The 16,116-nt window shown below is 35.8% G+C and overlaps 1 protein-coding gene across 1 annotated transcript in view; it reads left to right on the forward strand.

The window, feature by feature from the left end:
- LOC134667781 (uncharacterized) overlaps nt 1–16,116 on the forward strand; it is a 60,680-nt gene that overhangs the window by 20,965 nt on the left and 23,599 nt on the right. The window contains exon 2 of the mRNA XM_063525191.1: nt 2,646–3,457. Within this exon, the coding sequence (XP_063381261.1) occupies nt 3,317–3,457 (141 nt within the window). The 5' untranslated portion in view covers nt 2,646–3,316. The remainder of the gene's footprint in view (nt 1–2,645; nt 3,458–16,116) is intronic.

The following is a 16,116-nucleotide window of genomic DNA, read 5'->3' on the forward strand; positions in this document are numbered from 1 at the left end:
AATGTAACTTTAGTTAGTTGGAGTATGCGTGTTTGGGCTTTAGAGTCAGATGGGGTAAGTGCGATTGCCGGGTAAGTTGCTAAGTACTTATACTTAGTGTCGCAATAACTTCGGATTTAACGTTCCTAAAGAGAAATATCTGGTAGCGAGCTTCGCTGAGTTAATGTTTACTTACCCTCTTTTGGTAGTTGGTTAAGAGTAACTGTTATATATCCAATACGGGGGGTTTTTGTTTCTATTTAAAATACGGAAAACGGATGCGTGACCTTACATATTTTATTGAATAAACCTTAGCTGTTAATGTGTTTAAAATTATTACAAATAAGCATTTTTGTTTCATGCTGATGTCTAAAAGATTTCACTTATTATGATATAAGCTAAAACATTAGTTTAAAACATTAAATATTTCTTTATATTTTTGTCTAAATAACCATATATTTCGAATAAAAAGTGTCATTAATATAGTTTTTTGTGTTGTCTTTAATATTTTTTTTCTATTTTATTTTAACTTAATGTTGTAGGTGGACGTTAAATGCGGACGGCGGAGCCGGGGCGGCGCGCTGTAAGGCACAGGCGATGCCCGCTACCTGAGCCGTGCTCGGCGGCGGTGCATGTACGCGGCGGCGGGCGGCGCGTCGCTCGCGGGCCGTAAGGTAAGCAAGCACATTTAACGGAGTCGGCGTTAGATACGAACGGCGCGCTTTAAGGCACAGGCGATGCCCGCTACCCGAGCCGGGCTCGGATCTTAATCGAGTAAGTGTTGGAAATGACCGTAGGTTCCTACAATGTGCACTTCTAAGTTGTGCTCTGGGGTATTCATGCTGGGACATTCAATTTTCTTTTTAGTATAAAAGCTATATGCTAGTGCCCTTTTCCAAAATATATGAATTAATATATACCTACGTTTCTAGTCGAATTCCACAAACAAACTAATTAGATAAATTAAACCAAAAGTTGCCACAACAGCCACAACCACATCATTATAAGGAATGAGTTTTAAAATTAATGCATGTAAAATCGAATATAATGCGGTTTCAAACAGCGTCAAACCGCATTTCATTTGATCGACAGACCTATATTATACTCGAGTAAGAATTAGTTTTCCAATTAGCATGGGAAATGGGTGGTGATTTACACATGATGAATTATGAAATACACCTGCTATGTTAAATAAACAAGTGTAAACTGAAGACAGGATTGGAAAATCGATTATGATATAATCACAATTTTAATTATTATTCTAGCTCCGGTTTGTATCCCTCTGCTTTTGAACGCAAAACTTACAGTCATTCGTTTTAGCTTTACAGCTTTGTGTACCCATGCTTTGTATCAGTAATACGTATTCGTAATTATGCAAGTGTCCTGAATATTTATTGTATTAAAAAATAAACAAATTTTTGTTATCCAGGCGCGCCAGCACGGCCGCCAGCCCGCGCCGCCGAGCCCCGGGCACAGCCCTCCGCACCCCGCGCCGACCGGCGTCCGCGCCTATTCCTGCCAGCACTGGGAGTCCCGGCTCCTCGCGCCGCCGCCGCGCCCGCTCTCCGCCGCCGTCTCCGAGCACTCGGCGTGCGATGTCGTCGAGGTATAGCCTGTATGCTCCATGTGTGTTTATGTAATAGTGTTAAGCATGGTAGTTAACAGATTTTAACAGGAATCTCGCAGTCAAGTGTTCGCTGAGAATATCGTTGTTATGTTAGCCGCGCCCATGCGTTTGTGTTTTGGCATAATATGGCAAACTGTTTTAGGCGTAAACTCTGCATCAGCATCCACGTTTTGGCGTAGAAATTGCTTAAACGATATAATTGTTTAAGTGTCACTTTAAAGATTCTGTGTATTTGCCGTGCTCATCTCATATGAGATTCCTGTTAAAACTGTGGAGAAACAAAAAGACTTTGCTAATAATTCTGGTGGCAATATTTAATAAAAAAACCTTAATTATTACAAAGCTTTTTCATGATATTAAAATTGATTTTCGATTAAACTTGCGTATATGATTTGACACAAAGCTATATATAATTGCTGGTTTTCAATCTGTTGTAATTGAGGGTACGGTAGCGTGAACTTTGCACTCTAGTGCAATAGGTCACTAGGCAACTGTGGGATTTACATACTTTACTTCTCAGATTTGAACCTGGAGCTTAAAGCACTAACTCGAAACGATACTGTTATGTATCTGATGGGGCTAATGTTAGTAAATACAACAGTTTGAAAACAAACAATTATAAAAATGTCATACAACAGAATTAATCGGAAATTAATAAAGTTATAGATGTGTAAGTTTCGTTTGAGAATGTCAAAGGCCTTTCTGTGTTCAGTGTATTAGGGCCCACATCTAGCGTCTTCCGAACGTCGGCGTCTGGTCAGCGCTATGGAAAATGACGTCGCTGCGCAGTTGCGTCGATGTTGCGTCGAGCAGCGGCCATAGAATTGTAGACGCCGACGCTCGAAAGACGCCAGATGTGGGGTGGCCCTTAAGTAACGTAAGTCGATGTTTGTCAAACGGTATCTCGTAGCCATAATTAATTGTTAGCATGTGTAGGTGTCGTTTTATGTGAGACAATGCAACTGTTTAGATCGATGGAGTAGGTACGCGCCTGTTGTTACCCTTAATACCCGCCGTATACTCATTTGTTTTCAAATAGTGTGTATTTTGAGGAGAGTCCAGTATGTTCTTCGGAAAAGTGTTGATGATTAAAGTGACAAAAGTGGGCCGGCCATGAAACAGCGACACCTAACGTCGAGTAGCGTCCGATGGATGGTTTCCAAGAGCCAGAGACTGCGACTAGATGTGCGGAACGAAACATGAAAGGCAGTGAATAAACAAACAGTTGACTGTTCAATACTAAACGCCAAATTGCGCTTGCTTCCATTAATTTTCTCACGTTAAACATATCGGTATTTTAAGATAAGGACCACTATCGTAACTAAATCGTTCAATTAGCTATACTACTTAATATAGTTTTGCCTTTCTCGTGCCTATCTTTATCCAATTCTAAAGCGTTCTAAGTGAGAAATCGGAATAAATTATTCTGTGATGGAACTATAAGAGTGATATCGACGTTCGAAGTGTAAATAAGTAGATCTTTCTTAATCTATTTATATTTAAAAAAGTAAACTAAATTAGAAGAGAATAGCATAGACGCGCTAGTCGTAGATTTAATAAACTTGCTCGAGATTAATTCAATAATTTAAATAAACTTAAACTAAGTGAACATTACAAAGCAATAAAACAAGTGAAGTGTGAATCCGTGCGTCTAAAAGCCGTTGGCTAAATTTTCTGCTCTCGCGCACCGTAGCCACAAAACTGGCAGGTATGCAGGCAGCTCTTATGCTAAGAAGCAAATCGCGGGAGAGAAGAAAACAGCGTCTCAAGAGAGGGATCAAGCATGACCTGCCGAGTAACATTGCTACCAAGTCCATCGCTCCTTTCCCGAGATATCCACCGGCGTCATGGGTATGTACTTTTTTTATTTAGTAAATGAGGCACAGGCACTAATAATCAAGACAAAGGATTACAAAAAACTGTGCTTCACTTACTATTTATTTTTATACTTTTTAAGGATGATTCACGCCACGCTGACGGCCGAGGCGACCGTCACTTCGTTTTCTATAGAATGTATCACGTGATTACCCAGATCACTCAGAAAACAAAGTGTCAGACACGTCGGCCTGGACCCGGACCGTTCTAGCATGAGTCATTCTTTATGCGTTTTATTGTACGGATCAGCTGTGTGATATGACAAAAAACAGCATTCTATATTTCGTCGGGTGACAAGCAAAAGTCACTAAGTACTATCAAAAAATTAAAGTAACAATGCACTTTATTACATTTGTAACACGGTTTATCGTCCAATAATTTCAATGGTGTTAGTTAGTAACTTTTGCTTGTCACCCGACGATTTGAGATTAGTTTAAGGCTAAATGATAATAGTATTTTTTTTACTTTGTGATATTCTTACACAGCTGAACCTGCAGTTTTCCTTGTATTGGGTGTTTAGGTTTCATGTCTAGATGTTAGTAGGTGATCAGATTTTTATGAGATCCTTTTTCACAAGGAGCATTAATAAACAATTTGGTAGCTACGGGAGCTAATGCTTATGTGGATAATACCGATTCCATTATTGATACTATGTATTATTACAAATGAGTATTGCTAATATCCTTTTACGGGCGGAAATAATGTCATTGCTTTTACAAGATGTTATACAGTGTGGAAAGATAAGTCGGGCCCTGGAGGGAAACTACCTTAAATCCTTAAGCTGGCTCATTTTACTTAAAGGAGACATTCCTTTATTTTTAAAAAGAAACATAACTGCATTCAAAGATTTTTCTTTTTTTTCTTCAATTTGGCTTGTCTAAAAAAATCTTGAGTACTAAATATTAGATTTTATGGATATTTTATACGACAGACGAGTGTAAGACCTAAGACCTTTCTTGGTGAAATGTTATGATTAACATTAACTGTATCGACTAGTAGAATAAAATTGCGAGTGTTTATTTTTTGGAATTTTTAGTCGGTTCGAGTCCCGGGCGAGGCAAGCGAGTATTAGAAAATCTTTAAATGCAGTTTTGTTTCTTTTTAAAAATAAAGGAATGTCTCCTTTAAGTAAAATAAGCCAGCTTAAGGATTTAAGGTAGTTTCCCTCCAGGGCCCGACTTATCTTTCCACACTGTATGTGTAGTGGTGTGCGTAGAACACCTCGATGTGATATTGGTGTGGTAGCGTTTTGCCTCCGTGTCTAGTTTTATTTATTTGACAATGTTATAAGGTGACTATTGTCTATGTACGATTAACATGATATTATATGATATTTAAATGAACATATACCAACAAACAAAATCACAGGACTATCATTGGGCAAGAGATATAATAGGGAAATGTATAAAAGTTACATTTTTGTCTGTGGTGTTATCAACTTATCATTGATCGAATGAACGAGTTACTTGGTATCTTATCGTTTATTGTACCTACGAGTATATGATTAAAAATATAGTATTTTATGATGTAGATGCAACGTACCAAGTTCTAAATTAATTTCATGACATTATAATTGTAATAATTAGATAGGGCACAGTCGCCAAATGCTAAAATTTATTGTCCTTTTTCAGTCGTAAATTTAAAGATATAGTAAAAACTATTACACATAGAAACACCATTCTTTTACCAATAGATAGCTATGTAGTTTGAGAAACACATGTGTTTTTAGAATAGCCGGTGATATAATTTAATACCTACAAATAATTTTAAAGGGTGGGTTATTATACACTTAAGCCGCTGTTTTATCTTCCAAACATTCCAGACTTTTGCACTAATAATCAAAGTTTCGCGATATCTTCTACACTTTGTTAATAAACTTCAGCTTATTTTAACAAAACTTCAACAACTCTCAGCTGCACTTCTCAGTTCGTTAAGCTCGCTTTACTTTGAATATTGAATTTAGGTATCAAATATTTAAATATCTACTCGTAGTGTATCTGTAGTGTACGATAGGTGGCTACATTTAACATAGATTTCAAACTATGCTAGAACGGTCCGGGTTGAGAGGTCCAGGACCTCCTATCAGATCAGATCAGGGTCTTCTATTAAACCGGATAAGTGTGAGTCTGACTCGCCCACCAAGGGTTCCATACTTTTTAGTATTTTGTTGTTATAGCGGCAACATAATTTTATAATATTCAGTAATTACCTAAATACGAATAACAATAACTCAAACTAAAAACGTTTCTGACTTAATCCTTACTTCCACAATTTCTACTACAAAATGCAATTTAGATATTTAGGTACTTTGTACCTGGCCATTGGCAAACACAATCCCATACAAACCTGCACACATATCGCCTACAGGTCTTTTTATAATGCCTGGTATCCAATTTTCTTTGAGCCGAGCTCCCAATATTGCATTTTCCATCACGAAAGTTCAGTTGGTCTCCGCTAGGGACACCCTTTCGTTAAATATTTATCCGATGGCATTGGATTTGGTACAAAGCCTATTATTCCCGCAATCCTACTGCTTCCATTACTAGTAAATTACTGGGTTGCGACTAAAGTATAACTTACCAAAGGTGCACGGATAAGTAATGTGTTTTTGCCGTGCTATTTGGGACAGTGGTGGCTTCAGAGACCGGAACCGGTTTTTTGCAAAACCTTCAAAATAACCATTTTATATTTCGAATTATTTTATATTCCAAATGTAGGACTCAGTTGTGTTTTTAGGTCGTTATTATTAATTACATTCCCCAATTAGAATTGAAATAATGAATAAAGAACGAAGAAATACCGGTTTTGTTCCCATACAGAAATACCGGTATCGGACCCGGTTTTGTGTGCATTTTGTATAGGTACGATTTCTTGCCTTTCTTATCCTTATCATGCTTTATTTACGGCTGCCCTAAAATCCTTAGGGGAATAAAAATCAGGTTGCGTTAACAGCGACATTAAATTCATCAAATTAACGACTGAAGGTACGTATTAATTAGTCGATTTAAAAGTAGGACCGTAAGTTAATGATATATCTGATTTAAATTTTAGTGCGAGAATCTGAGACTGTAATAAATGTTCTATTTTATTTTTATTTATCTGATTAGGCTTCAAGTTTATTCAAAAATGCTTCTCGATAGCAATATACAGGGTGGCTAAAAAATAAGTGCATTCCCGTTGCCAGGGAGGTTTTGGGATTATACTAACTTTTACTTTGGGACCAACCCCGAAATCGCGTAAAAAAAATTACCCTCCCACAGAAAATAGACCGTCCAAAATGTATGACACTACCATTTTTTTTTGCGATTTCTAGGTTTGTCCCATAGCAAAAGTTGCTCGGTATAATCCCAAAACGTCCGTAGCAATGGGAATGCACTTATTTTTTAACTACCCTGTATATCTATGGTTTAAGACATTTTATTATCTCATTAAGAATTTACAAAATTCACTTACATGAGATACACTTATAAAACAACACTTTGTGTGGGATATCTCGTGTCAAAAGTGTACGCAAGCGGGAGCTAAATTGGCTTTTATTTATTTCAAGAGCCGTAAAATAAATTTTCCGCTGGCTGAAAACTAGGCAAGCCCTTGCCAGATTAAGTTCCATGGACGCCAGTAGGTACTCGCACGAAATTGCACTTTCTAAATCGGTTTTCATCATAACAACATTAAAACCGAAATGCATTTCCAAGGCATTTCACAGAATATTTCCGTTAAAAATGTATATTTTCATCATCTTTGTTGACCAGGAAAAGCAGCAACTTTATGAAAATTTTCATATCGTTCTAATATTATGTCGGAACAAAAGCAATATTCTTCGGGTCAGAGTCCTTTGTAGTAAATAGATAAGACTGGGGCGAGTTTTAATTCATCAAGAACGAACGTCCATTCATCTCGCCATTTTTATGTAGCGAAATCGCTGTGTACCTACTGTGCATATTTACTCGAAGTACCGTAAAATGGGGTGGTCGGGGAAAAACTGCCATTCAGACTTCGATAACATTTTATTTTTACATTTTATGCAAACTTAATTTTAACGTTTTACGAACTTTAAAAGTTCCGGCCGTTTGTATTTTAGTTTTTTTATGATTTTAGGTAGTTCCATTTCATAACTTTAACGATAAACCCAAAATCCCTTCTCACCCTCTTAGTTGGGGTGAGATGGGATTTCATACAAAAGGTGATTTTGCAACGTTGTCGAATCGTTTTTTTTTATTCCTATGAATATAACTATAGCTCCATTTGTAATAGGAATACATTAGGTAGCAGTAGCATTTAAAAATCATCTCACCCCCCTGTCATCCCTTCTATTCCCATTCATAACCCGACTCTCCTCGCAATCCCTACTCACTTAATTTTACGGTAGGTGTATATACTCGTAAGCTTTAAGTAATGCGGCGTGCATTGTGGAACACACTAGCACGGTTACGCCGAAGGCAACGTTCTCTGTTTCTACGGCACAATAGGTTCGTAGTTAAGTAAACCATGATATTGTGAACGTTGATGTGAAAAATATGATTGGTTTTTTGTTGAAGCCGTTCAGTAAAAAGGAAAACTGAAACATAGTAAAACGGTTAAGTTTAGGTACAGTTTGCGTACTGGTAACTGAGCTTTTAACGACATTCAAAATGGAGGTGTAATCCCATAGTAGGTTAATTTGATTTTTGTCAGCTGTTGTGTCGCTAAAAGAAAAATCGTGAGGAATTATATATACTTAATATATGCAAAAAAAATCGTATGAGTTGAGTGGGACGATATTGGTCTTGTCAAAAAGTACACACAGCACAGTTTACTATTTAGTTACAAGTTCAAACAGCTTATGAAACCGGTTTATGTATAGTGGATCAAGATATTTGACATCATATATATATTATGTATTTTTTTTTAATTTGTCTTATTGATAAAATCTTGATCTTCATAATGTAGTTTTTATTACATTTTCCGTGAACTTGAACGCTTTCAAACTGTAACATCTCTTCCGTCTGTAGGTATTGTGTGTACCAGCGACACAGATATTTACTTACAACTGGTAACACATGGTTGAACCTCAGTAATATCGCAATTTCGCCACTTTTACGACGTCATATCCTCGGTCCGGAGATGCAAGTAAAATAACGATAAAAACAGACGTAAAAGAGGTCAAAACTAAACGGTATCAATGTCACAACAAACAATTCGATTTCCGTTTCATTTCTTTTATGTTTTATAAAAAAAAAGCTTCTTTGATTTACTGCAAGGTTCGCATATTCGGTGTATTTTTTATATCTACACACCTCTTGGGATTGGTTCTGGTATGTGGGTACAGTATACAGGGAGTCGCGTTCAATATGGACTAAACGAAAGCCAGTGCACAGTGATAGAAGATCTTACAAGCGCCCGATTTGATACCATGTAGGTATGTTCAGCAAAAATTAATTGTTTCGGAGGAATTATTGAAGTTTGACTACATTGATAACCATTAAAACAGTTATCAGTAAAATTTGGTAAATTATTCCAGTCTCCTACTCTCATTTTGTAGAGGCATAATTAACTTGCATTGAAACTTTTGGAAATCACCGCGCTCAATCATTTTTACTGAACATACTTACATTAATAGAGATAATTCTAAAGGACCTCTCTCTCTCATCATTTGCCTTTGTTTTATCCATACTGAACGTGACAACATTTATAAACATATTATTTAAAATATATCTATTAAAAAAAACCTCCTTTCCGGTCAAAATCAATTAAGAAGGTACTAAATTTACCTTGTTAATATACCTACCACTACACATGCATAATGTTATCGACAGGTTAGGTTACGTCATCATGCATATGCATTTATGCGCGTCAGTAATGCATACACTGCAAGCCCTGAATATTGCTCATGCGTAATAGGTGGGTCTAATTAATTAGCAGAGCTTACCCAGCTTACGAGGCGTTAATGATCCCTTAATCGAGTCGGAAGCAATCTACTGCTTAATGATGCTTGCCGTGAAGGGGATTAATTTTAAAGGATGCTAGCGTTAGTTTTGTAATGATACTACTGATCTTTCGCAAACGTGTATTTCAAAAATAACTTTAAGTATATCTATATAAAATTAACTTTAACCCGTATGAATAAGTATATGGGTTAAAGTTATTTGATAAGTCGTAAGATAGGTCTTCCAAAATGCATATGGATCTTCACAAACCATTTTCTGATATAATAATTCCGAAAGTCAATAAAAGTTAAACTTACTTTAAATCTCATTTGTCATACCTATAGGTAACTGGAATTCTAGGCAGAAACTAGCCTTAGGCATTCTTGTTACCATAAAAAAAGTAAAAAATAACTCCAAACATGAAATCTTCATTCAAATACCAATATTCGAAACATCCTTCGAGTGATGACGTTCTTTTCCGCAAAAACTTATCGGCACCGACGAAAGTAAAACTTCTGTCCCATCTTTTACCCTTATTTGCTTTAATATTTCATCGTATCATACAAATGTAAGCTTTATGCGCAAGGCATATGGTACACTGATTTTTAAAAGATTATTTATCAGTGGTAAATGTAAGTTGGTAGTAGGTACTGAAGTGGTAACGAAGGTGCGTTAGGGTGGTTAGGCGAGGGTAGAGGGGGATAATAGCTTCCGCATGATAGCTGAATGGGTGCCGACAGTCGCTCGCCTTATAAACGCTCGAGGCAAATCGAGTGATCTTTTAACATGTCTGCGATATTGATAAGAATGAGGTTAGAATGATGTTGTTGGCTTTTCCGAGCTTTTAAGCGTTTTGACAGTTTTGTCAATATTTTATGTTGATGGCAATTTTGTTATTTAGCTTTGATTAAATGAAAGTTGTCTTTATAAAACCAACGTTATTTTAAGGTTTTTGTTCGACAAATTGTAATACTAAATAATGAGAAACAAATCAAAACAGATGGCCGTGAAATCACAAGAATTAATAAGGCTTAAACATGGCAATAATTTAGTACGGAATTTTTTTTGTTCCATTTTGTTTCATTTCTACTATTTTGACACTTTACAGATATAGCCATCACAATAACACCAGTCCCTACTGGTAAAAACTGCACCTAAAACATTATGTATCCAAAACGGCCCTACTCTGAATATGGGCCTGTGGTTATCTTTAATTGCCACCAGTCTTTACATACATTTTATATCAGGGCACGGCAATTATACCGCAGATCCATTTTCAAACTAAAATAATAATCGTTACTTGTTTCGTTCTTCAAATTTATCGATTTATGCGTAATCTATTCTAAGAAAGCTCGTCGAAAGCCACTTGTCGACAAGTCATCACTACGTCACTATCTATTAGTCATGCATCGTATCGATCGCTCTCATCGATATCTGCATAGCGTCACCTTGACACGCTGGCCTCAGCACAGCACTATCGTGTCAAAACGGGTATATTTACTCTAGATAGTTTTACTGTGGGACCTTAATAATGATAATTCAGCACGGACAGAACGGACACGCACTATTGGCTACTTTTCTACTAGTGAAATCAGTTCCTTTTTTAGAACTGTCAAAACGATGTGCTAATAAATATGTGCTAACATACGACAGTGCGATATACATGATGGATCTTGAAGAACTGCCCATTTTAAGTTGGTTTAGTTAAAGTAGACAAGCCCGGTATTAAGATAAATATTTTTTACTTAACATACGCACATAAAATTACTTAGAAATACATTGAAAATATTAACTATACAAAATATATACAGCCCTCAACGTAAAGCCACACAACTTACGAGATACGAGCTTTTTAAAGTAACTGTCAGCGTTTGTTGAATGTAGGTAAGTACATTGCAAGCTCGGTAAATTTTCTAAAATTACTTACGCGGTCATAATTAAGTGTAACTTAAAAAAACTTCTTAATAACTGATGATCACACGAAATTCTATGTGTGGTTGATAAATTAAATTAAACCGTATTGGATTTACTCACTGTATTTATAGTTATATGCATCAATATTAAAGACAAGATACGTTTTTGAAGTTGATGAAAAACCAAGACGAGACCCTTTTGATAGAAACAGATAATTTTTATGAAGGGTTAAGAGCTTGTAGCCGACGTAAGTAAATATAAAAGCTATGTCCCGCCAAGTGGAAGATGATGGCCCGTTTAAAGATTATCTCCCTGTCTCGTAAAATGTGAACGGCCGGTCAGCAGACTGCCATAAGGAGCGAATATCAAAGGTTTGATGAATCTTTGACGTAAAGTATTTGATATAAAGGTTAGCCGCAATCTGGACTAAGAACAAGGATCGCCAAAAAGTTAAATAATAAATCTTAGCAGGGTTTGGATACCGGTATTTTAATGAAACCAGTATTTTTTCGTTCTTTGTTAATATTTCAATTCTTAGTGGACAATCTAATAATACAAAGTCATTACCTAAAAACACAACTACATATGTAGTATAAAATAATTCGAAATATATGGTTATTTCCAAGTTTTTTCAAAAAAACGGTTCCGATTCCTGAATCTTAGTTAAAATATATATACTCTGGAAAACACCAAATGTGTCAGTAGAAAAACGCACAAAACAAACTTCAAATTTTATACGGAAAATTGACCCATCGCGTCTACTTTTCAGAAGGATTCCGTAGCCAAAATGGCAAAAACGGATTTTTTTATAGTTTCAAATTTGCCTCCTTTTTCTTTTAATTTATGAACTCGGTCAGTCGATAAAGTGTTAACTCTCCTCCTCCAATTGAGTAACGTTGGCTAATTAAATTGCTTAAAAACACAATTACCTTCCAAGGGCATATAAGTTAGGGAAATAACAATTTTCCCATGGGAAAAACGTAATTAAACCGACAGCCGCCGCTGACGACAATGGTTAAATATTTAATGTAATTGTGACGTAACGGAAGTGGAGAAAGTTACACATATTTACGTTTTAAATTAGTGGGCAACTCGATACACAGCGTTACCTAATAATACTAATCTAATCAGCTTAAATTGTTATTGTTATAATAGGTAAGTCAATCAAGCCAATTTATGAAATAAGGATGACTCACGCTAGACCGGGCCGTGCCCGGGCCGAGGCGTCCGACTTGTAATGACGCTGATCGGTGATCACGTGGTATTTTCCATAGAAGCGCCGGAAGCTCATCCTTTAGTTGAAAATGAAGTACCTGTACCTACTTAAGCACCTATTCCAATGTAAATAATCCCTTTGAAAAAAGTATTTTTAGTCAGATAAAAGGACAATGTCGTTAAACTGGGGCATATTTAAAATGTGAAAGACCAAAATTGAATGTCAAACAGTACGTATCCGTGTCGTACGTGTCGTATTTATTTTCTTTATCAGAAAATAAATATTTTCTGCTATTTAAATCCATCTGCAATATATTTAAATCAACACTTATGGTTAGTTTGTACTAAACGGAATCTTTAGCTTTGAATAACTTCGACTTTGAATAACGAATAAGTTCTGTGAGTGTAAGAAATTTATGAGTGTAATAAATAATACTGTACTAAGTATTGTAGCAACCGTAATAACAGTAACGTACTTTTCAGCTCTCGTACCACCAATAACTATTACCGAATTACTTCCTTTTCCCGTAATTATGAAACTAAATCATAATGATGGCCTTATAATGTTCGACAGCGGAGTTATTTTAGTTACAAATACCAGCTAATAACGCCATCCAATTAAAGTGGGAGTCCTATCGTAATTGAATCGAACGTTAACGCGAATCCGGTACGAATTTACGAAATCATAAGGAAACAAAATTACATTTTCAACCTAAATAAGACAGGTAAGTTGCCTTATGATGTAAAAATATTTGCGAGATAGATCGTTAAGTACTAAAATATAGAGGGGCGGAATTTTATTTCGGGGCTTATTTTTTTTTGTCTGGTTTTTGGTGGATGGATAAATCCCTAATCTGATGGTACATAAAAGGCGCAATTTCAGCGCATATCCTTCTTCCACTGAATTACGAGAACGTAAGGTGGCAGTACTAGTGCTCGACATGCTAATACCTAATAGATGACACCCTGCTATCACCTTTATTGACAATGACTTAAGTTTCAAGATGACATGTACTGGGACCGCGTACCACCAGTACCACTACGTTACGGTATTTTAGATTATTCCATTAAGAATGAATAGTTCTTCAAATTAACCAGGCAAATATAATCGATATCTAAGGAAAAAAAATTACATTAAATTAAAATTCGGAATATATAAGTACATAGGATAATATTGAAGTTAATCACGTTTCTTGTTTAATTTTTAAACACTTACACTACATGAAATTTAAAAGAAATTATTAATTATTCTTGTACCAAACGTATAATTTTACACAAACTGCTTTATTTAGAGGTGTCAGTACTTGTTTAAATTTAAATAGGATTGATTTAGAATTATTTATTTGTTCGTAAATGATTTGCTTATATGGCAGGTATGCTTTTAACTTCTTATGTAAATGTTAAAGCTCTACTATAAAACAAAACTGCTTAAATGAAGTCTTAAGTTAAACAAATGTGAAAATGCCATTTTGTTTTTAAATTTATCAGTTTACCTAGGTACCGTGCTTCTGATTCTCATCATAAAACGCTATGGCGTTTAGCACGCGAAGTGTCTCTAAATAGCAGTAGGTAGCTGCTATTTTGCCGGTGGAACTACTGTCTAATACTATCCATGTAACTTAGTAGTTATAATTGGTAATTATCATTTCGCTCAAATTCCTCAGTAATTTGACAGCAAAATAAAAAGTTGTTTCTGTTGAGTACATATCACAAGCATGTTTTGATTTGAATAAGTACACAATTGTTGATAGAGGGAAAAAATAGGGGATTTGTCGTCATAAGAGCAATCTACACGTAGAAATTATACCTTCTGTGAGAAAACATAAGCAAAGCATAACTCTCAAAGCGCAAACAAACTGTAGGTCAGCACAGAAACTCGTAATGTACGATCGTTAATCATCAATTACGACGCAGGGTGACTGCACACGCGATGGTATTGCATTGCCTTTTTATTAATTCTGGGCTCATAAATAAAGTTGTCGAATAAGCCCGGAATTCTTAAAAAATAAGATTTCTATAAATTTTATTATTGATCACGTCATAAATATAATGAATAAGACGCAAGTAAACTAACGAAAACAACGGCTTCCAATCTAAAATTAATAGTTATGCTATGAAATACCAGCATTAAAGACTAAGTTTACCTACTATAAAATATGGCCATTTTAAAAATCTTTTACTTAAATGAATGTCTACATAATATTATTATACTTTAAAACAAAACATCATTTAACGTTAGATTGTCTGCGACTTTTAGCATGTATATTTTACCGTACCTATATACTATTTGTCCAGCGTCTTCTGAGAGTTTACCAAGTTTTCATGTAAATTTTATGACGTGATAACTTCTTATAAATCGATGAACACCGGTAGCCTGCACGAAAAAGTGTCACCTTGTGGACAGATCTTCATGGTAACGTTACGGCCATGTTTTCATATGACGTTATCACGCAAAATTATCGTTCGTAAACCGACTACTTTACAGACAATCATATTTTTCACACACAGACCTGTACATTGTAATAATTGATTATTATATTGTAATTATATAGTATTTTATAATTTTAAATTGCTCTTAGTTAGAAAAAAGATCACTCCACCTTATAAAATAAAGTCCTCCGCCGCGTCTGTCTGTTTGTGTGTTTGTATGTTCGCGATAAGCTCAAAAACTACTTAACGGATTTTCATGCAGTTTTTACCTATCAATAGAGTGATTGTCGAGGAAGGTTTAGGTGTACATTTTACCAACCCGTGCGAAGCCGCTAGTAGGAAATAAACTAAACTCCATTTTCACATATTGCTATAGATCAGGATCTCCTTCAGACAATTTTTTACCCCCGTCGAATCATCAATCTTCCAAGCACTGCTCCATCGGCGCAGGCAACTAAATTGAGAGTTAGCTTTAAGAGACAAATTGAATCGCGCTTTCATCTCACAGGTGGAATGAGGAATCAATCGCTGAGACGATTAAGAATAGGTTACTGGCTGACAGATTGAATTGATGTACCGTAAAATGTTCACATTGCTCCCCCCTGGGTAATTCCGATGTCATATAGTCGATCAAATAAATTCGGACATGGTAAAAACAGAGTTTTGCTACTCCATTGAATGTTAGGTGTGGCTACCAAATGTATACTTTTCTGATAAATTAACTCTAAATTATATGAATATTATATAACTTGTCATTTTGACGTATCAAATAGGGCGTTAAAATGATGAAATGAGCGCTATGGGTTATGTATTTTTAAGTTTTTTTTTTATGTTCGCCTTTGTACCTATTCATTTTGTCATTTAACGTATCTTCTGTGCAGTAAAAAGTGTTTAGGTACATATGTAGCTTGAGTTACGTAAAGGTGCATCTACACCGCAGTTGACTTTTGTGCAACACGCGGCAACATTAGGCACCTACTTACTGTTGCACAGAGTTGGTTTCACTACCTACTAATTGGCAAGTCTTTACAATTTCATTTAAACAGCGAGCTGCAACCCCGACGAATGGTGCATGTGTTTCTTTGATCAAGCTCAAGCCACGCAAATTCATGGATAATCGCATGCAAATGTGGCTCTTATTCCCATCGCTTGACAAAACCTAAATTCGCG

This window comes from Cydia fagiglandana, chromosome 9 (genome assembly GCF_963556715.1).
Source record: "Cydia fagiglandana chromosome 9, ilCydFagi1.1, whole genome shotgun sequence".
NCBI classification, from domain to species: Eukaryota; Metazoa; Arthropoda; class Insecta; order Lepidoptera; family Tortricidae; genus Cydia; species Cydia fagiglandana.